This window comes from Natator depressus, chromosome 1 (assembly GCF_965152275.1).
Source record: "Natator depressus isolate rNatDep1 chromosome 1, rNatDep2.hap1, whole genome shotgun sequence".
In the NCBI taxonomy this organism is placed as follows: domain Eukaryota; kingdom Metazoa; phylum Chordata; order Testudines; family Cheloniidae; genus Natator; species Natator depressus.
In genome coordinates this window covers 306,592,479-306,616,327 of record NC_134234.1, presented here as the reverse complement: position 1 = coordinate 306,616,327, position 23,849 = coordinate 306,592,479, and the positions used below count along the sequence as shown (strand labels likewise).

Sequence of the window (23,849 nt, the reverse complement as noted above, 5' to 3'; positions counted from 1 at the left end):
TCAACCATGGTCAGTCTGGCTGGCGCAGTGGTCCTCAGTAGACTATAGGTGTTTAATCTCTCAATTACAAAAAGGCACACTGTATTCTCACTCCTGAAGGTAGGTAAGTTCCTGAGGAGCCTAGTCTACTCATTTCCTCAAAGCTCCCCTTCCTTCCTGGGATCTCATTGCACTCAGTTTCCTCTCTCCATGAAGATGGTATTCCTAGTGGCAATTACATCAGTCTGCAGAGTAGGGAAATGCAGCCACTCATGAATGGGCCATCATACACTGTCTTCCATCAAAACAAAGTTCTCCTTAGGCCCACCCTAAATTTTTACCAAAGATGTTCTGTCTTCCGTCTGAATCAGATGATTCATTTATCTTCAGTCTTCCCTTAACCCCATGCCAACCAAGGGAAGGATAGGCTTCACACCTTGGATACATTTGGAGCCCTCTCCTTTTGCCTTAATAGAACTAAAAACCTTGGGGAGATCCCAAATAAGTCTTATGACCTTTATCCATAGGATGAGGAGTCAGGTAATATTCACCCAGAGGCTTTAAGTGGGTAGCTAATTGTATTAGGGCATGTTATAAGCTAGCTAAATTAGACCTTCCTTTACATACAGATCTTGGCCTATTCTGAGGATGCTCAGGCATCCTCTGCAGCTTCTTTGAAAAATGTACCCATTTCTGATATTTGTAGGGCAGCTGCATGGGGATCATTACATGCATTTTTGAGGCATCTAGGTCAGATGTCCATTTTGGCAAAGCTATCCTAGAGTCACTATTCAGGTAGACTTCAAGCACCCTCCTTATTTACATCAATTCACTGTTGTAAGTCACCAAAGTGGAATAAACATGGACAAGCACTGGAAGAAGAAAGAACAGTGATTTACCCTACAGGTAAGTGGGGGGTTTTGACGTGTTGTCTATATGTATTCCACAACCTGCACTCCTTCCTGCTACTACAAAGTCTGATAATACCTGGATTCTGTATTGGTGAAGGAACTGAAGGCTAGTTGGCCCCGCTCCACACTTTGTCCTCAAGAGGAGGAGGAGGAGGAGGTACGAGGGTACTCAAGGTTCAGGGATGGCCACAACAAATACTGCTGGTCAAAATACTCTCAACTTGAGATGTGCAAGGGATGAACCAGAAGGGAATACCTATGGACAACACACCTCTAAGAACCATAGTCACTGCAGCTTAAGTAACTGTTCTTTCATATAACTTCCTCCAGCTCTTAGGAGGTTCTAGTAAAAAGCAAAAATACATTTCCTTCTTCTAGGAAAAAATATTATTTTACTTTTTTATCGTCTCAATGCATAATTATTTTTATGAAAGGTTTTGTGAACTGGAATATAATCATTTTTAGATAGATGGATATAGATATAAAATGGTTATATTCCAGTTCACAAAACCTTTTATAAAAATCGTTATATATAAAAAATTTTTAATACATGTGTGAAATCCTGGCCCCGTTAAAGTTAGTGGCCATTGATTTGGGCCAGAATCTCAACCAAAATGTTTAAAAGTCTCTGAAGTTTTCTGCACATGTAGAGAAGGCTGTCTGTAGAGCTATACTTCAAATAAAAAAAAATCCTCTGTTATGGATGACCTTTAGGATTAAGGATTTAAGTTTTCAAACAGAATTGCAGGATTAAAACCAAATTTGCATAAATGGTTATGTAATATGCATTACATAGCCTGTAATTTCCTGGGATTTGTTTTACTCTCATTGGTAATAGCAAAGTCTCTTTATGCAAATTGAAGGAGTTGCCTTGGTTATACTGACATCGTGGTAAAATTTATGGATGAAAAAAGAAAGGGATTTGTCAGAGAATTAGGTTTCTAAGAACCATGTGGTACAATTTTTATTTCAGCTGTAATACAGTACTACAACCAATTAGATTTATTCTGGAGTTGTCTGCGCTCTGGGACAGATGACATGCAAAGCTTTAAAATACAGAGGATTCTATAAAATACAAAATAATGTTTTGTACTACTTTTTCTGGAGCCGCTTCAGAAGATATCACAGATATTAACATCAGTGGATGCTTAGGGCCACTGTATTGTCAAGTACTTCCAAATGATGAGCTCTATTTGCCCCTCTCATCTTCATTTATTAAGTTGTCTACAGCTGATGGGGAAGGTGCATGTGTTATGATGGGGAAAATTTTGTTGGATATAAATATGGCAGTACTAGAAGAAAATGATAGTTCATGCAGAGGTTCTTGTATTCCTCATGGACAACTAAGGTCCAAACCTGGCGGTAAGCATTCTCAGCTGGCTAAAAATTATTTTGTGAATTTTGGAACAGGTGGTGTTAATATCAGGGAACCTGACTAACATTTCAAATATTACAGCTGAATAAAGATTAATTATGAAATTATCTAACTCTTTGAAAGGACAACCATTTATAGTTATAGCATTTTACATACAGTGTGTGGGCAGCATATATTCAACATACTGAATATTTGAAGATTTAGCCTTTCTGTCAGAAAAGGTGAGGTACGAAATGTTCTTATCTCAAAAGAAAATGTAATATATTCCCCCGCCCCCAAGACAATGTTACAAATTCCATTTGATTTTTGGAATAATTTTTAAGAGTAATATATTAAAACTACTGCTATCATGCAAATGTATACCCATAGTCATGAAAACTAAGAGTAAAATGAAAGTAATATTTCTGTAGTGACTTCAGTTTGGAAGCATGTAATTGTTAATGCATCATGTAAATATAAATGTAATTTCATTTTGTTTCAAAATTTTATTACAGAACTCAAGATTATATATAACTTCAGGTTTAAGATTTGGCTGTGAGTCAGTAAGCTTTTAAAATACAGTTTTTAAATGTGATATGCAGTGCCTCTACAAAATCCTGTCAGCTATAGTAATATGTACTCACTGCCCCAGTAACCAAGCACTGAGCATACAATTAGTATGAATTTTATCTTTTTTTCATTTATATTTAGTAAGTCTCTGAAAAAATAATACACAGGCATTCTTTCAAAGGACAAATTTCAGGAGTCAAACAATACTTAACGTATTCAAGGCTGTGCAGAGAAAAATTGTTCCCTGTTAAGGAAAGTCCACTAAAAAAACAGGCAACTAAAAAAGGAGACCTATTAGCTAATACTACCAAACATACGTTTTAATAACCTTCTTATATTAAGGAAAATGTAAGATAAATAATTCCTGAATTCATTAGTATTAGGAATATCCGTATTTGAATATAGTCAGTTGCCTTCAGAAAAAAATTTCTAGTTGTTAATACAGAGTGCTCTATTTTTTCAGCTTATCAAAGTCAGATGTTCAATTGATATTTCATATGACATCCAAAACAACTGTTAGAAGAACATATGCTAAAGTTGCAAAGTCAAGTACCCAAAAGTTAAGAAATACCAGAATTAAGGTTTCTTGTACAACTTTAATCAGTTACCTTGTGTGTATGCTTTGTCTTTAATGGTGTGATTGTATTTGCTAGATAGACAAGGAATGTTGAGACTAATGATCCTCGGTTCAGCTCTAAATTTTGGAAGGGAATATCCTGTAGTGGCTACACACCTTTCTGTTTGTCACTCTTTTCTTCCTCTGGCTTGGCCCCTTCTACCCTCATCCCTGCCAGCTTGTCCAGTCCTCTTTCTATTAACCCACCCTCTTTCCTCATCCATCTGCATTCCAGTGAGGCTGCTTCTTTCTCCATGCAGTCTGGGAGCCAGCAGGAGGGGCACTGAACAGAAGGAAGTCTTGCTCTCATTTCTGGTGCCAATACCACAACAGCCCTCAGTTGCTGTGAGATCCAGTTCTTGAGAAAGTCCTACTCACCCCTGCAGCCTCAGGATGGAATATGCTCAGCCACTCTGGAGATGGCGCAGGAGCAGTGGGGGATGGATTTTGGCTGCCAGCCTCTAACAAACCTCTATACTGAACATGTGCAAACTGACTTTTCAGTGGCTTATAGCTTGGATAAATTTGGGCAGACTTTCACGGGGACTGTAAAATGCACGTCCCTGGTACTGTGACAATCCCCTGCCAAACTTCAAGCTCCTGCTTCAAAGCACAGAGGTTTTAGTGTGTGTCAATGAAAAGTTGTAGGAATTTAACATGGGTAAGACCAATGATTTTTTCCCAAATTTTGTTTTCTGAAATGGCGGAACTGTTTTAGCCAAAACTTTCCAAAAGCACGTCTGCCTGAGGCATATGCAGTTTCAGCCCAAAAGATTAAAGTTTTCTAAAGTTATAAGCAACTGAAAATAGGGTCTCATAATGCAAAGTGTTGAGCAGCCTTAACTTTCGGCATTGCTGTCAGCTCCACCTATGAATAATTGAAGATGGAGAGAAATAATATTGACTTCTAGAAACACAGACAGGTGTATTTGGAAGATGACTTTTTTCTACATTGAGATATTCTAGAAAAACAAGCTAAAAATGATTTTTTTTTCCTTTTTCAAGACTGCAGATTTACCTTTGTTTCCATACCTTCATTATTCAGTCTTTATCATATGATGTGAAATTGCCCATGGTTCAAACAAAATTTTAAAATGGAAGCATTTTTAAGACTATAAAGGATTTTTAAGGATATCTGATACTTTAGGTTATATTCAGTTGACAGTCAGTTGATCCACCAGTGACGTACCTTCCTGAGCTTGAGCAGGGACCAGATAGAATGATTCTTGCAGCTGCCATATACATACAACATTAAAGCCCAATCCTATGAACACTTATCCTGGAATCTAGGAATTGTCATACTTAATCAGACTTGAGGCTCATCTAATCCAGTCTCTGACAATGGCCAACAACAGAAAATTCAGAGGAAGGTGTAAAAACCCTGTAAGAGGTAGATGTGGGATAATCTGTCTGTGATGTTAAGTCTTGTTCTGGTCTCTAATAGTTGTAGATTAACTTGGGCCTTGAAGCATGAGTTTTTAATGTCCCTTCCAAAAAAATTTCATGTGGATTGCTGAACTGTGGGAGTAAATGTTTCAAAATCAATGGGACTACCCATGGAAATAAGCATAAAAATCTCCCATATAATCAGTTGAACTACTACATTAATATCTCCTCTTGAATGAATAGTACAAAACAATGACTCACTAACAGAATTGGTTTGTACTGATGTACAGGTATATCCTCAGCTGGTAAATTCTCATAGCACCATTGACTTCAATAAAGAGATGACAGCTTACACCATCTGAGAATTTGCCCTGTAGTGTCCCACATGTCATTACACTCCTCTACATTAGTATCTTCTTTATTATTAATGGAAATATTGACTGGATGAGTCAGAGGACCAAATCCTACTCACCTTACTCATGTCAATAGGGCCACTTACATGAGTAAAGTAAGTTGGAATTGGCTTTGGGAGAGTTGTTTAATTTTTGGCTGCTGTCAATCTCAGAAACAGAGTAGCTATCTGGCTAGCTACTGTCCTTTTTAAAAACAGATCGTCTAGGGTCCAGTGAACATCACAGGCATCCATCACAAATATTTCAATCACACGCTGACACTCTGGTAGTCTGAGGTTTTTTGTCTCTAGACATCATTGTTTGCCATGATATGATGATGGTGGTAGTACACTGCTACTGACTATGCAGGGTTTAGTGTTCCATATTTCAAACACAGATCTATGTGCAAGCAAATCTTACTGTTATGCTTCAATGAAAATCATGGAATGAATGAGCTTTCTTACTCTGATTTTGTTTGATTTCTTCTTCACAAAAATGACATAAAACAAATGTCCTGTTTGTGAAATTGTTACGGCAGTACCCCAAATCAGACTAAAGTTCAGTCCTGAATAATGAATAATTTATCTTGAGCCTCTCTACTGATTCCTAATCTACTTACACTCAGAACTCAAGCAGAGTACCACATTTGGGGAGCAAATGGGTGCAATATGTATATGTCAGCAATGCAGAATGATCCAGTTGGTAGGTTAAATGTGTAATCCACTTTGGTTAAGTATAGTACAGTAGTGAAATCCGTGTCCTCTCTTCATAGGTCCAAATCTACCAATGGCAACTGTTGATATCAAAAATCCAGAAATTACAACTAACAGATTTTATAATTCACAAGTCAACAATATTTCATATACCAAAGAGATCAAGAAAAAAGGAAAAGTGAAAAAGAAGAAATTGACAAAGGCAGATATTGGAACTCCAAGCAACTTCCAGTAAGGACACTTGTATTACTGTTTGTTTCCCGCTTAGAAAAACAGTTCAGCCACATAAATATGGTTTATTTAAAAGGTTGTTAGCAAATCAGCCCTAAATTTCAAACTGACTGCTTAGTCAACAAAGCCTCCTCTTAACATTTTGTTAGGTGTCGTATCTTTTTATATAGCTTAACGGTTCTTTTCTAATTTCATTTCTTTTTACACATGAAATATGTTAGATCCTATTTCACTTATATTATTTTTTTTTAATTTCACATTCATACCATTTTAGATTAATTCTTATCTGTTTCCTGAATTGTAATTTAACAAGATTTAATCTCAATGCTTTTTGAAAAGTAAGTGTGCATTGTTCACTCGTTAGCAGGGAAGGAGAAGTAATGACAGATAACACCAAGAAGACTGAGGGGTTTAATGCCTGTTGTGCTTCAGTGTTCCCCAAAAAGTTCATTGTGACCCAGATGCTTAACACAATATTAACAATAAGGGGGAAAGGAGCACAAGCTAGAGTAAGGAAAGAACAGGTTAAAGAATATTTAAATAAGTTAGGTGTGTTCACGTTTGCAGAGCCTGATGAATTTCACTCTAGGGTACTTAAGGAACTAGCTCAAACTCAGAATTATTAGTGATTCTCTGAGAACTCATGGAGGACTGGTGAGAGTCTCAAAGGACTGGAGATGGGCAAATATGGTAGCTATCTTTACAAAAAGAAAAGGAGTACTTCTGGCACCTTAGAGACTAACCAATTTATTTGAGCATAAGCTTTCGTGCGCTAGAGCTCACTTTCGATGAAGTGAGCTGTAGCTCACGAAAGCTTATGCTCAAATAAATTGGTTAGTCTCTAAGGTGCCAGAAGTACTCCTTTTCTTTTTGTGAATACAGACTAACACGGCTGTTACTCTGAAACCTGTCTTTACAAAGTGGAACAGAGAGGACCTGGGGGATTATAGACCAGTCAGCTTAACTTTGGTACTCAGACATCTGAATAAATTGTTAATCAACGAGAAGATAATAAGGTAATAGGAAAAAGAAAAGGAGCACTTGTGGCACCTTAGAGACTAACAAATTTATTTGAGCATGATGTTCAAATATATTTGTTAGTTTCTAAGGTGCCACAAGTACTCCTTTTCTTTTTCTGAATACAGACTAACATGGCTGCTACTCTGAAACCTAAGGTAATAGTAGTAGCCAACATGGATTTGTCAAGAACAAAGCATACCAAAACCAACCTAATTTCCTTCTTTGACAGGTTTACTGGCCTAATGTATAGGGGGAAGCCGTAGAGGTGATATATTTTGATTTTTAGTAAGGTTTTTGACACAGTCCCACATTACATTCTTATAAGCAATTAGGGAAATGGGGTCTAGATGAAATTACTATAAGATGAGTGTACAACTGGTTTAAAAAAAAAGTACTCAGTAGTTATCAATGGTTTACTGTCACTCTGGGAGGGAATATCTAGTAGTCTTGCAAAGATCCATCTTTGGTCTGGTACTAGTTAATATTTTGGGTAATGGAGTGGAAAGTATACTTATGAAATTTTCAGATGACACCAAGCTGGGAGGGGTTGCAAGCAGATTGGAATTCAAAATGACCTTGACGAATTGGTCTGAAATAAGCAAGATGAAATTCAATAGATACAAGTGCAAAGTACTACACTAAGGAAGAAAAAAAATCAAATTACCCAAATACAAAATGGGGAATAACTGGCTAGGCAGTACTGCAAAAAAGAATCTGAGCATTGTAGTGGATCACAAACAGAACATCAGTCAACAGTGGTGATTCTGTTGCACAAAAGGCAAATGTCATTCTGCGATGTATTTAGCAAGAACATTGTACTTAAGACATGGGAGGTAATTTCTCAGCTCTACTCAGCATTGGTGAGGTCTCAGCTTGAATTGTGGGTACTACACTTAAAGACAGATGTGGGCAAATTGGAGAGATCCAGAGGAGAGTAATACAAATGATTTAGAAAACATAACCTGTGAGGAAACATTTTAATAAACAAAAATGTGCAGTTTTTAGTCTTGAGAAAAGAAGATTGCAGGATGGGGGAGGACTTGGTAATAGTCTTCAAATATGTAAAAGGTTGTTATGAGGAGGATGATGCTTAATCTTCAGGGAGGAATATTTAGGTTAAATATTAGGGAAAAAAATCTTACTATAAAGATAGGTAAGTACTCGAATAGATTACCAAGGGATGTTGTGTAATCCGTGTCATTAGAGATTTTTAAGAAGAGGTTAGACAAACAAAAACCCAGAGGAGGTGGGGTGGACTAGGTGACCTCTCAAGGTCTCTTCCAGCCCTATGTTTCTATGATTATCCATTAGGTTTCATAGTCATATTATAGCAATGGGAATTTAAAGACCCTGAATTAGCTACGGAAAGCATCCCCTTCAATTCGCTTAATACAAAATCAAGGTTTTCTTCAATGTGGGATTATGCCCTTGTCGAGCAATCCTGTTTTGTTGAACCCTCATCCTCCATCACTAGCACGCTGGGATAGCCTGGTAAACTTTTCCATGGAACTAGTAGCACTACCGTTATAGCAATCTCATTTAATAGTGTTTGGAAAGAATGTGGAATATAGTGAGAGCTCAGTAAAGGTGAGGAAAGAGAAGATAAAATGTATCCTTTTACCAAATGTGATGCTTAAGTTCTTTGAGGCAGGAATCATTTTATCTGTTTGTACAGTGCTCAGTACAATGGGGCCCTAGTCTGTGACTGGGGCTTCTTGGCCCGACCAGAATATAAACAACAAAAGAAGCACTACTGCCAGAAAACCAGACAATAGGGAAAAACTGAACTGCATGACCTAAAAGAAGGAAAAACTCAAGTGACCATCAGGCCTGGTCTACACTGGAGATTTCAGCTATCTGTGGCCCACTAATGATGGTGCTCCACTGATGCAGATCCCTAGCATAGATAAGCAAAATTACAATAAATTATCAATTGCACTAGTGGAGTTTATCGTTGCTTAAACCAACACTCACTGTGCACTAGTGTGGCCACACCAGTGGCTAATCACAGATATCTGTAACAAAGGCAAAATTCCTAGTGAAGAAATTTAATTTATAAAATGTTTCCATTGTTTTTTACTTTGGTGGGACATGGTCTTATTCTGGAGTGTGTGGGGGGGGTGTAGTGTGTGTGTGTGTGTGTGTACGTACGTACGTACATACATACATACATACATACATACATACATAAGTTTCCCAGTTTAAAGTGACCTAGTATTGTGAGATAAATGTTTAATATCTGCTTTTGTTACAAACATAGGGAAGTTCTAATGCTTGATATTGTCAAGACAGCACAGTAGATGTTGCATAATTTGGTCCAGCATAGATATAAATAAGTACTGTGGTTCAAGTTCTGAACTATTGAGCATCAGAACTGGAGCTGGTTGGGAAAATTCCAATGAAACATTTTTTCATCAGAATTTGCTGATTCATCAAAAATGAAACCGTGTCTTGTCACACTTGCCAGAATCTGGTCGGTTTCATCGCTGCTATTTGATGGTGAACAGCCCTGAAGTGATAAGAATCATGTCCATTTCAGTCAACACCTGTGAAGGCTTTCAGGGTCCTTGGTTCTACTTCAACCTGCCAGGCAGGCAGCCGGGAATCTCAGGGAATATATTTTGTTTTGGAAATGCCACATTTTTATCAGGCCAAAAAATATTTCCTGAAACTTAAATTTCACAAACCTAAAATTTGGCTTCTCTGCCAACTCTAAGCATAATTCATGTTACATATACCTTGTATAAATCAAAGTTGAACCTGGCTAATGAAAGATGTTGTTTGAAACCAGTTTAGTTAGTTGTGCATCCATGAGTTAACTAAATTGGTTTAAAAAAACAACCCTTAATTATACTGTTGAAATTTTCTTATGTAGACAAGGCCTTACCTTACACACAATCATAAAACTGTATGTGAAATATTTTAGCATTTTCATACTAATTTATTTTTGTTTGTTTATTGGAAAGAGTAATGTAGCATTTTCCAAAATAAATTTGGTCAATACATAAAGGTAATCTGTGTGATATTTCTCCATGTTTGTTTTTCCAAAGATTTTTTTTAATTGTTTTTAATACCACTAGCAATGACCATGAATATTTAAGAAACAAATGAGCATACGCATGTTAATTTAGTGCCTGTCATGATGTTCTATCCACCATCTGTAAGACTTTTGAGGAGCAGTGTGAAATATGGAATTAGCTTAAATGTTTAATTTCTCTGTTAATTTCATCTGACTTTGTACAATAAGTATTAGGAGTAAATTGTATATGTAATTATATTTCATATTGATATATGAGACAATAGGTTTATGTAAATACTTATAAAATGATTTAGCTAGAGATAGCTCATGTCACTTCATATCAATGTTTAGAATAATAGCATGATTAATAAAGGGTTTTTTTTAGACGAGGCTTTTGTTCATTTTGCCCATCTTTTGTAAAAGACTTCTAATTTTGCTGCTTAAAAATGGGCTTTAAGACCAAAAAGTATCATTCTTGTAAGGGAATATTTGTATTAGGGTAGCACCTAAAAGCCCTAACCAAGATTGGGACCCCAGTGCGCTAGGCATATATGAAGGCAGTCCCTGTCTTGATGAACTTAATCTGAAGTATGCTGTTTCTCAACTGGATATCCCACCTGATGTATTTTTGTGACTGTCATGACTTACTCAGATTGTGCAGAATCTCAGCTTGATTTTTAAAAAGGTGTTTTTAAACCCTTGCTTTTGTCAGAAGACATTCCAAACGTGAAATGCTTATAAACTAATGTAGTGCTGCCTTCCTGATTCTGCAGGCAGCCTGAAACAGTGGCTTGGAGAAGTGTGAACTCTTGTCTCCTATTAATCTCTTGGGAATGTTAAATAAAATGCTGGCACGTAAATGTCAACATGAACTGTTTTAGTGGATGGAGGGGTGTGGGAGAGAAGCCTGGGCTGATAGGAACTGGGAATTGCTTAGGGAAGGAAATGCAGCATAGAACAGAAACACTAAGAGAAGGAAAAGGAGAGAAATGGAGAAAGGAGCTGTTGGTGAGGAAAAGAAACAGAGCAAAAATGGTGGTGGCCCAAAGAAGGAGGGCCAGCATACTTTCCCACTGTGTGGTATTGAATGTGACAATAAATAACTTTAATAGTAGCCAGAAGTGTAGTTACTGTATAAAAGCTAAAATCTGTCCTTGATGTTTGTGCAAGCCTCCAGTTAACACCATTGTATTATGCTGGGGTATAGAGTTATAAATTTATGCCACACTCAATAACCAAAAGTAGTGGAATTCGGTCCTCTCCACCAAATGAGTGTGACTTGTGATCTGGGTGAACAAGAAAACAGGTGAGAGGAAAATTATTTTATAGTGCATAATACAAATGGAGAGCTGAAGCACTGAGAGGTGTTGACTGTTGACTTACCCAGTGTCTCACAAAAAGACTATGGCATAACCTGGTATTGAACCCAGAGCTCCTGGAGTCCTAGTCCAGTGTTCTAACCACAAGACTGTCATTTCCCTGACATGGATTAAATGGATTTCTTTAATTTTGCTTTTTTAGACACATTGGGCACGTTGGTTGGGATCCAAACACAGGTTTTGATGTAAGTAACTTCAGTATTGTACATAACATCAGATGGTTAAAGGCATCGTGTTTTTGACTAAATTGTCCAAGAATGGCATCAAAAACTAAAAGTTCCATCGCAAACCATGCAAATCATGGCTACTGGGATGCTGCAGAATGATGCACTCTGGAAAAATTCTGTGTGGAGGGAAAATACTAAAAGGATTTGTTGGGGGGGGGGGGATATTTGTAGAAGGCTAGCTAATCCTTAAATTTTGTGCTTAATATTTTCTTTCTGCACCAAGAAAAGTCTGTTCTTCTTAAGGAATTCAGCTCAGAAATCTGTGCTTGAGTCTCATTTTTTGTTTAGCTGTTCCTCTTAGCTAGATGGGATTTTTAACCCCCCAAAATGGCTTATAAGTAAAATAAGAATCTTTTTTCAATTTGTTTATGTCAGGTGAGGAAACAGTGTCCATAAATAAATTATAGTACTAACATGTCTGATTTGCAGGTGAACAACTTGGACCCGGAACTGAAAAAACTATTTGATTTGTGTGGAATTTCAGAGGCTCAATTAAAAGACAAAGAAACGTCGAAGGTGATCTATGATTTCATTGAAAAAACAGGAGGAGTAGAAGCTGTTAAAAATGAGCTGCGTAGGCAAGGTAAGTCGTCTGCTAGTAATGCATCAGACTGAGCTATTTGACTTAAGGATTAAAAAATGTTACTCATGTGAAGCAGTTTCTGGAAGTCTTCTCATGCTTTTGCATTGACATTGAGTCTGAGATTTCTGTGCATTACAGAACACTACATAAGTGTCCCAGTGTCACCCATGAGTATAGTTCCAAAATATTTCTCTTTATCATCAAAATGTTTTGCATGTCATAAGTAATTTTCAGTAACACTTTCACTGACTGCAAAGCTATGCAATATCTCCCATCTGAATTTTTAAAGTAGTTTCCATTGCATATTTTATTTATGGTCTTGCAAAATCATAAATATTTAAAGATACGATTCAAGAAATCCATTGCTGCTGTCGCTTCAAGGTAAAGAACATGGTTGAGTCATCAAATGTAGGAAAGACAGATGTGCGTCTGCAAACTTAAGCTTACTAGTACAGTAAGTAATGTACCTTCTAATATACAGAGGCCTGCAGATTGTTCTCCTTTTAACTCAAGTAGTGGAACTATTGCTTGGTAATCAAAGGGTCTCGGAGTTAAGTTTCTACTGGAACTTTATTCATAAATGAGCCATTTCCAGCATAATACTACTTAATGTATTCAAGAATGGCCATACAGGGTCAGACCAGAGTTCCATCTAGCCCAGTATCCTGTCTTCTGACAGTGGTCAGTGCTAGGTGCCCCTGAGGGAATGAACAGAAAACTTTTCCCTGAATGAACAGAGACTGGGGACACCATCCTTGCCCATCCTGGCTAATAGCCATTGATGGACCTATCCTCCATGAACTTATCTAGTTCTTTTTTGAACCCTCTTATAATCTTGGCCTTCACAATGTCCTCTGGGAAGGAGTTCCATGGGTTGACTGTCCGTTGTGTGAAAAAATCCTTCCTTTTGTTTGTTTTAAACCTGCTACCTGTTAATTTCATTTGGTGACCCCTAGTTCTCGTATTATGAGAAGTAAATAATGCTTCCTTATTTATTTCTCCACATCAGTCATGATTTTCTAGACCTCTGTCATATTCCCCCCTATAATCTCTTTTCCAAGCTGAAAAGTCAGTTTTATTAATCTCTCCCCATACGGAAGATACCTCTACACATTTTTGTTGCCCCTTTTCTGAACCTTTTCCAATTCCAATATATCTTTTTTGAGATGGGGCGACCACGTCTGCATGCAGTATTCAAGATGTGGGCGTACCATAGATTTATATAGAGGCAATATGATATTTTCTGTCTTCTTATCTATCCCTTTCTTAATGATTCCCAACATTCTGTTTGTTTTTTTGTCTGCCGCTGCACATTGAGTGGATGTTTTCAGAAAACTATCCACAATGACTCCAAGATCTCTTTCTCGAGTGGTAACAGCTAATTTAGACCCCATCATTTTATATATAGAGAGAGAGAGTTGGGATTATGTTTTCCAATGTGCATTACTTTGCATTTATCAACCTTGAATTTCATCTGCCATTTTGTTGCCCAGTCACTCTGTTTTGTGAGATCCTTTTGTAGCTCTTCGCAGTCTGCTTTGGACTTACAAAACTACTCATGATCGTTATCATCAAATTTTGCCACCTCACTGTTTACCCCTTTTTCCATATCGTTTATGAATATGTTGAATAGGACTGGTCCCAGTACAGACCCCAGAGGAACACCACTATTTACCTCTCTCCATTCAAATATTTGTTGCCATCATATTTTTCTGCTGTTTTTCATAACATCTTAATGTAACTACTAGTGGTGGAAAGAAAAGGAGTACTTGTGGCACCTTAGAGACTAACACATTTATTTGAGCATAAGCTTTCGTGAGCTACAGCTCACTTCATCAGATGCATGCAGTGGAAAATACAGTGGGGAGATTTTATATACACAGAGTACATGAAACAGTGGTTGTTACCATACACACTGTAGAGAGTGATCAGGTAGTGGTGGGAGGATGTAATGTGACATGTCATTCTGCTAAAAATAGATTGATATTATCAAAATTCAAAATAATTTCCTGATCATTTTTCAAGGAGTACCGGTATTAACGCTGTTGGAATTATAGCAGTTTCAGGGTGCTTGGTAAATTGCTTCATATTTGTTCGCCAGTTACAGGTTCAGAGTATGGTAACTTGCTACATTTATTCTCTAGGTCCCCCACCTTGGAGTGGTATGTACTGAGCTGTCATTTACGCATATGTCACTAAAAAAATATGTATGTTGTGACTGTGTGACCCTTACTTAATGGATAAGAAGTGTTAGGCAAAAACTCATTTATTAACAATAAAATACACAGTAATTGTGACACTAAAAATTTCTAATCAAAAACTACCCTTCAGTGTTGGTTTACCATTGAAATTTGGCTTGAATTAGGACTTTTTATATCAAAACATTGGATTTGCAAATTTCCAATTGTATTTCTCTCCTCTAAAAGTTTGATTCTCTTTTAAACTTAAAATATGTATGAAGAACCAAATTTTGAAACTGCCTGACCATGTTAGTCTTTGAGGTGTTTCTTTACTGTCCTTGGTGTTTTACAGCTGGCGTACAATACTAGCTTTTACTACGTGTGCATTAACTTAAAGTTCCACCACTTTGCATGGGTGTAGTCAAACAAAAAGCTGCTGCCTCGAGTTAGCATGCATGACAAATGAGATGGGGGCCTCCTTTGTGTTAGAAGTAGTTCAATAGTCCTAAAGGTCTTAACTTTGTCAGCTAGAATGCTTTTATCTGTAACGGTTATACATAATATGCAAGGTAATGTTTAACCTTGACTGCGGTTTGAAGTGCTTTGTGATTTTCACTGAAAAACCACCACCTTCTCCCCCCCTCTCCTCCCTGGAATTTTTCATTTTCTGTGTTTTATTGCAAGATTCTCTGTGCTTATCGATGGCATTAGGTCTGACAGGATGCTGGGTAGAGTTTGAGTCCATTCTGCTGCTAGTTGATTTTGAAATAGAAGTCATCTGTCTTAGTTTTCATTTCTAACTCTTGCAGAATTGATGGGGTTTTTTTTAAGCAAGGCTGTTTTCATTAGAAGATTTTAAGAAACTTTGAACCATAACTATTGGCAAAAATAGAGTAATTTAGTTCAGTTATATCAGTCTTGATAAAAGCTATCTTTTGCTTGGAACGTTTCACTTACTCACTTTTCTTCCTCATAAAACTCAGATACTCTGTCATTCTGTTTTGTGGTGTGAGGTTACTCTCGCTCTTTGAGTTGTACAGTTTTGAAAATCCATAAGTCATTCAGCCATTCCCTTGGTGGTATGTAACATTTGTTCAACAAATTTCTTTCTTTGCGTGCAAGTGAGCCTCATAAAACTTCAGACTCTTATTTCCACAGTCATCAGGTTGGTGCTTTCACTGTGTTGTCGGGGATATGGCATGTTTTCCCCCCCTCTAGATATGAATCTAATGCACATAGATAAAAGTTTTCTCTGTAAGTCAGATTTTAACACCACTCTAGTCAAGGAAAGTGGACTGCAACAAGTTATGGCAGCAGCACAAATTCTGAAGCATGGCAAAGTTGTATATTTTTTCAGTAATCCAGAAAAATATACATAGCTCTTACTGGAGATGTTACATATGGTGACAGTGACCTCTAGCGGCCAAAGGGGAAAATTTCCCCAATACAGCCCATACTCATAATACCAAGAATGTTTGCAGCATTGATTTCTGCTGCAAAAAATCTATGAAACTGAGGTTTGGGCAGGGAGTAGAATATCCTCCTTCCCCCTTTTTGGAAGGAAGGGGGAGGTAATAGCAAGGAGAGATCCTCCCTCCTTTTAGAGGAGGGGAAGTGAATGTTGAACTCTGTTGGCACACACGTTTTCTTGTCAATGCTATTCCTGCTTCACCTACAGGAGGAATGGCTGGGAGCCCCTGAATCTACCCAGTGAGGCACCTGTGTCTCCTGCAGTTCCTGCTTCAAATTCCTCTTCCTGGTTATTTGACTATAATCAAACCTCATTCTTCAAGGCATCAGCCAGTCACACACAGGGATAAAGAAGCCCCAACCCCACCCCCTGTGCATAATTGGCCAGATGTGTTCTGGTAGTTTTTCCTTTGGAGCATTGGGAATTGGCCACATCTGAACTCTGGAGACGAGATGGGATGGACCAGTGCTCTGAGGAGGTACAGATAATGATCTTTCTTAGATGCCTGGCTGGTGTGTCTTGCTCACATGCTCAAAGGAAAAAGGTCAGCAGATGTGGGGCCTGGAAGGAATTTCTCACAGCTCATATTGGCAGGGACATTAGGTTTTTTCTAGAGCTGTCGATTAATTGCAGTTAACTCACGCGATTAATTTTTTTAATCACGATTATTTTTTTTGAGTTAATCGCACTGTTAAACAATAGAATACCAATTGAAATTTATTAAATATTTTGGATGTTGTTCTACATTTTCCAATGTATCTATTTCAATTACAACACAGAATACAAAATGTACACTGCTCGCCTTGTATTATTTTTGATTACAAATATTTGCACTGTAAAAACTATAAACAAAAGAAACCATATTTTTCAATTCCTCATAAAAGTACTGTAGTGCAATCTCTTTGTTGTGAAAATGTAACTTACAAATTTATTTATTACATAATTGCACTCAAAAACAAAACAGTGTAAAACTTTGGAGCCTACAAATCCACTCAGTCCTACTTCTTATTCAGCCAATCGCTCAAACAAGTTTGTTTACGTTTGCAGGAGATAATGCTGCCCGCTTTTTGTTTACAATGTCACCTTAAACTGAGAACAGACATTCTCATGGCACTGTTGTAGCTTGCATCACAGGATATTTATGTGCCAGATGCTTTACGGATTCATGTCCCTTGATGCTTCAACCACCATCCAGAGGACATGCATCCATGCTGATGACAGGTTTTGCATGTCCTCTGGAATGGTGGTTGAAGCATCAAGGGATATACAAATCTTTAGAGCATCTGGCACGTAAATATCTTGTGAATTTGAGCGATTGGCTGACCAAGAAGTAGGGCTGAGTGGACTTACAGGCTCTAAAGTTTGACACAGTTTTGTTTTTGAATGCAGTTATTTTTGTACATAATTCTACATTTGTAAGTTCAACTTTCGTGATAAAAAGAGATTGCACTATAGTACTTGTAATGGGAGAATTGGAAAATACTATTTATTTTGTGTTTTACAGTGCAAATATTTGTAATAAAAATAAATATAAAATGAGCACTGTACACTTTGTATTCTGTTGTAATTGAAATCAATATAGTTGAAAATGTAGAAAACATCCAAAAATATTTAAATAAGTGAGATTCTATTATTGTTTAACAGCGCTATTAATCGCGATTAATTTTTTTAATCGCTTGACAGCCCTAATTTTTTCACCTTTCCTTGTAAATAGAATTAATAATGGCCCTTCTGGTCATAAATTTTAGGAAACCTCTTATCATGAATTCCCCCCTTCTTGCGAGGCAGGGAGGGAGCTCTAGCTCTGCATTTCGCAGAACGGAGGAGCTGAGTTTACACCTTCGACTCCTCCTCTTGTACTTCCCTCATCCAGAGCCCCAGGACTTCACAGACTTCATCCAGAGCCCCACGCCTTCTTCCAAAGCATAACAAATGAAAAGAATGCACATGCTTCTCAAACAACCTAAAGACCATCCATATAGTTAAGTATTTAAATAAAGTACACAAACTATAATATCACACAAGCTATTAGAAGAAGCCCAGTTGAAAGTAAAGTGAAACTATGCTTTGGAAGATAACTGTTGTCCAAATAAACTCATTTTGATACAAAATTCAGTTAAGTTAAAGTTATCAAAAATGTATTCAGGTGGACATCTAAGAAGTCATTTCCTTCTGTCATTCTTTTACATTAGGATATTGTTATAAAAAATAAATTGTTCATGATCTGAGCAAGATGAAAGGCAGTTCAAAAAAACAAATCAGCATCTCCAAGTTAATTATAACTTCAGATTCACTTAGAGTGGTGAAGCTCAAACTGTAAGAGTTGAAACATCACATGGGCAATAGTGCATTTTTTTTATATTTTGTAGAAATGACTAGGTTTCCATTTAATGAGTATTTTCTACCTGCTCACCCTTAATTTAGCAAAAACTAAATATTCCTGAAATCATACCTGTGTATCTGAGGAGAATCTCTTGGAAAGTTTAATGTTAACATCCTAAAATATTTCCCTATACAAAAAGGACTATGGATATTCAGGGAAATTCCTACCCAATGATAACACAAGCCACTCATCAAGACCCAGCTTATGGTTTATGACTTATTTGGTTTTTTTTTTTTACAAACATAGTGCAGTGCTGATAGCTAGTATTATATCAGTTCTTTTCTTGTAAAATACATGAGAAAGAAGACACATGGACAATATTTTCAGCGTACCAAGATCAGGACTAGTAAACTTTGTATAGGCACAGAGATCCTTGTTAGAGACATGACAAAGGTGTTTTGGCATTATGTTTTACTCCTTCCCATGCATCTCAGATGGAATGACTTGGGATAAGAATTTTGTGTAGTATATAACTAGGCACTATCTTATATGTTTTATTTCAGCTCCACCGCCGCCGCCACCATCCAGAGGAGGACCCCCTCCTCCACCACCACCACCACCTCCACATAGCTCGGGTCCTCCTCCTCCTCCTGCAAGGGGAAGAGGAGCTCCACCTCCTCCTCCTTCAAGAGCTCCCACAGCAGCACCTCCACCCCCACCTCCATCTAGACCAGGTGCAGGAGTGCCTCCTCCTCCTCCAAACAGGATGTATCCTCCTCCACCTCCAGTGCACTCATCATCTGCACCGTCTGGCCCACCTCCACCGCCTCCACCATCAGCAAGTGGTTCATATGTACCTCCGCCGCCGCCTCCACCACCTCCCCCTCCTGGTCCTCCTCCACCACCTGGCTTCACTTCAGAGGTTGATAACCAATTTCCAGCTCCTGCAGGAAACAAAGCAGCACTCTTAGATCAAATCAGAGAAGGTGCCCAGTTAAAGAAAGTAGAACAGAACAGTCGACCTGTGTCCAGCTCAGGAAGAGATGCGCTCTTAGACCAGATACGACAGGGTATACAGCTGAAGTCTGTAAGTATCTACCGTTTGTCTTCTAAATTTCCAAAACTAATTTAGAGCAATAGCCAATGGGTTGTTTTGTTTTGTTTTTGTTTGTTTTTGGTGAGAGTTGTAGGGAATTGACATGTTGTATATTTTTTTGTTTGTTTGTTTTTTGATAAATCCTAGGCCACCTTTCTTTAATGGTATGTCTTGGCTGTTGTCACACCATAATTAAAATTGATTCTCCGTTTTCAATATTTATGACTTTGGGCCCACCTCTGAAATCCTTACAGGAGGTTTTTCCATTATTTTTTAGGCAAATCAAATCTTTTTCAGTGACGTTTTAAATAATAATCTTAGTAGTAGTAATAATAATAATAGTAATAATAATAATCTTCTAGATTTTAGTTTGAAAACAGAGATTAAAATTTAATTTATTGGAATTATCTAGTATAGACGCAATGTGCAGTCCTACACCTCTGACGCTGCAATCAAATTACATTTTTATTAAATGTTGGTTTAGTAATGTTAGCATGGCACATGAGGTTATGGTGACCTTTGCCAGGAGCATCCGTGCTTTAGTAAAGTTTTCTGAAGAACTGTAGAGGATGAGTTCCATGGGAGACAACATCTGGATTTCTCCTTATGCTCCACTTCTCTTCACTGTTTCCCTGTCTTTACTCATGAGTTTCAGACTCCACATCCTCACAGGTCTGCTCGAGCTTTCAACTCCTCTCCTAATGCATGTATACAAACACCCTTCGTTCTGACCACTTTTCTCAATCTTTAGCTCCTACGGTCCCTCTTCCAGTGCGGCAGGCATACTCATTCTTGTCAGATCCCTTCTCAAACCCGCTCTGCACCATCTCTCGTCTTGCCGTCGCAGTCTTTAAAAAAACAAAAACACCTGAATTTGTACCATTTGTTGATAGTGCAATACTCACATTATTTTTGTTTCTTTCCTTACCCCGGATCCTTTCCTGGTCTGCTTCTAGGTTTTTCTGAGCATGTTCTCAGCTCTTTGACAGACTAGGTCTTTCTGTAAAGTACCGTCCAGAAGTATGGAGATGTATAAATATTAATAGACTTGTTAATACATGGGTGCAGTATGCAATTTTATAAATCCCTACTAGGGAGATGCAGGATTTATCTGCCTAGACTAGACCTAGTCAACAAACTTTAGCAAAAAAATTTAATAAGTTTTCAGTTATCTTGAACATAGACCATTATGCAACTGAACAAGGCTTGCCTATTCAGATACATTACGGAACTTTCCCTCAGCCGTGTGGGGTCTCTTCCTGATGATGATAAGGCGTGCTGAGTTTAGTTGTATGTATTTAATCGTCACTGTGTCAGAGTACTGACTAACTGGAACTGTGTTGTGCAAAAAACAGTGGAAGAACTTACATTTAGAAAACATGGAGTTTCCGAGCTTTCTTTTTTCTTAGTTTTCTTAGCTCTAGCTATATCGGAGGTTGTAGTTTCAACAAACGTCTAATCTCCCTCCATAATTGAAAAAAAAATCAATTTTCTAAAAGAGGATTTGCCTGGAAATATAAAGGTTCTCTGTTTAATTATATCATAGTATTGTATTCTTCTTTCAAGGTATCTGATGGCCAAGAGCCCTTGCCACCCACAGCTGCACCCACCTCAGGAATTGTGGGTGCATTAATGGAGGTTATGCAGAAAAGGAGCAAAGCCATTCATTCTTCAGGTAGGTTTGTGGGAACTTTTGCTTTGGTTTGTCAAAGGGTAGCGGTTAACATACAGTGGAACATGAAATGTTAATTACATTTGTTTTTTTCCTGATGACTATATTGAATTCTAGATGTATAGTGAAACAGAATATACCAGACCAAGCCACTGGACCATCTGCAGTACTCTAGCACAGTGGTTCTCAAAGCCAGTCCACCGCTTGTTCAGGGAAAGCCCCTGGCGGGCCGGACCAGATTGTTTACCTGCCACGTCCGCAGGTTTGGCCGATCGCTGCTCCCACTGGCCACGATTTGCCGCTCCGGGCCAATGGGGGCCGCGGGAAGGGTGGCCAGCACATCCCTTGGCCTGCGCCCCTTCCCACAGCCCCCATTGGCCTGGAGCCACGAACTGTGGCCAGTGAGAGCTGCGATCGGCCAAAGTCAAAGAATAATTCTAGAAATTTTAGCAATTCTGGACTGCACTACCATGAGCAGCAATCAATACTATTTGAAGACTGATACGTACTTCATGCTTAGGTAGATATAGCTCTACACACAAGTTAGAACTATTCCATAAACCGCAAGTGCTCTGTGGACACAATAGAAATACTTTTGTCTGTTTTTGAAGGGAGAAGAAACCCCTTTGGTAGGAGTTTAAATTTGGAGAGGCAAACATCTAACTTTGGTTTTTCCTCTTTGCACAAGTAGAAAACCTAATTTAGAACATGTTTTTCACCCTGCCTCACTCAATACTCAGGTGGGCAGGAGTATTGGAAAGTACATTTTTTACCATTATATCTAAAAACTGTTTTTTGTTTTGTGTTTGTTTTTTCTTCCCTGGAGAAGAAAACACCCAGAACTGGAACCTTGTATATTAGGTATTGATAGTAAGAGCAACTTAGAGTTGTGAATTTCATTTCTTGTGATGCTAGTAACCATATTTCAGCTATGCAGCTACTGGATTGATTTCTAATGGAAAGGTAATATTTTTTGTCATGTAAATTCTGTATACTCAAATGACTGTTGCTCCTCTTCTAGATGAAGATGAGGATGAAGATGATGAAGAAGACTTTGAGGATGATGACGAATGGGATGATTGATCAATATATTATATTATATATATATATATATTTTTTAAGGTGAATGAAATACTAAACACTACTTTCTGTCTATGGATTCTGTAAAATTATCATGTAAATGTTCTACCAATTTGCTGTATATTTTTGTTGCCTTTTGCTTTTTTATTAATCTGTGCAATACCTCATTTAATCTGTAAAGGTTTGTCATAATCCTCTACAAAGCTACTCCCTGTTAATGTGTGCAAGTTTACATCTTGATGCTCAGTGTACATGTGAATACTTTCCATTCCATCAATAAGGGAGTCTAAATGTAATATGTGAGACTGACAAAAACCTTAATGTAATTTAGTTATAATGCAAGAAGGAAAACACTATTTTCATACCCTACTTTTCTGTATCTAAATTTTCTTATTAAAACCTAGTATAGTACTACATTCTTTAAGTGATGCAGCTCTTAGTTTATTGAGCCCCTTCACTTCGAATACAATGCTACATGAATGTTGAGGCTGATTATAATATTGCACGGTTTTCAATACATCACAACATTGCAGTTGTTCGAATCTTAGCAGTATGCTTTTCATAAAACTACAAAAATACACAGCTAGTTATGAAAATTAATAACTTACCATTATACGGTAGCAATATTGTCTGATATTGGATAGCAGTGATATTTGAAGGCTTTAATTAGGAAATTCTCTGCCTGAGATTAAACAGGATGGCTTTTTGCTATAGCAATGGTGAAGGCATTTTTGATACAAACCAGTTTTGTCCTTGTTGCCAGCTGTCTTTCAGAATGAGGAAGAGCCTAAATTTCTGGGGCTATACTGTAATCTGGCTGTTGCTACAGTCATTTGATTTATTTTTAAAATCAATTTTATGTATTTTTTGGGCTGAAGGGCTGCGTTTAATGCTTGCTTCAATAATGTTGGGTTTAAATTCATTTTTAAATGTGTAGGGCACTGGTATACTAATAAAGTAAACTTACGTGGTGTTACTTTGCAGTCTTTATGGGTTATGGTAATACCAAACACTAAGACACCAGTCCTACATTTAAAAAAAAAAAAAAGTTTAAAAGCATATAAATCAGAATATACACTTTAAATATGTACTGAACTTTATTATTGCAGTATTCTGTCTGCATACGTTGGCTTGAAGACCAAGAGTTGTGATAAAGATCAAGGGCCCTATTCATAAGAATAGCGTTTGAGTACATAATTGGAAAATGGGTTTCTTGTTTCACAGGTTTCACCTTTATATAAGATGTACTTAATAGTGAGGTAAAAATTGGAGTATCTGCCTATTAAAATACACTACTCTGCTCTAGCCTGGGTATTTAATGTCTGCAGCACTAATTATTGTACTTGCAGTAAGATTTAGGTAGAAAATCTTTTTAAAGAACCACGTTATCTCACTGATACAGAATGTTTAGATAAGTCAGTCATATTTGGAGTATAGTTAACACATAAAATCCTGAGACTTTCTGACTATAGTCAAGGTACCAAACTACATTTAAGTTATCCAGAGTTGTATTGACTGAAACCCAGTGTTGGCCTGATCTTGACAGGCTGGACCTGCATGATGTGGCTTGGGATTTCTAACCCAGCTATCTATTCTCTAGTAATCAATTACTTAATCGGGTGAGAAGAAAAGAATTTAAAAGGTTAT

General features: G+C 37.5%; 1 protein-coding gene across 2 annotated transcripts in view; it reads left to right on the top strand.

Annotated features, from left to right (window-relative positions):
• WASL (WASP like actin nucleation promoting factor) overlaps nt 1-23,350 on the top strand; it is a 73,817-nt gene extending 50,467 nt beyond the window's left edge. The window contains exons 6-12 of one of the 2 annotated variants that reach the window (XM_074942351.1): nt 5,981-6,152; nt 11,713-11,755; nt 12,227-12,380; nt 14,525-14,542; nt 18,918-19,441; nt 21,017-21,125; nt 22,144-23,350. In XM_074942351.1, the coding sequence (XP_074798452.1) occupies nt 5,981-6,152; nt 11,713-11,755; nt 12,227-12,380; nt 14,525-14,542; nt 18,918-19,441; nt 21,017-21,125; nt 22,144-22,205 (1,082 nt within the window). In that variant the 3' untranslated portion in view covers nt 22,206-23,350. The remainder of the gene's footprint in view (nt 1-5,980; nt 6,153-11,712; nt 11,756-12,226; nt 12,381-14,524; nt 14,543-18,917; nt 19,442-21,016; nt 21,126-22,143) is intronic. The other variant, XM_074942352.1, reaches the window with a different exon arrangement.
• The last annotated feature ends 499 nt before the right edge of the window (nt 23,351-23,849 follow it).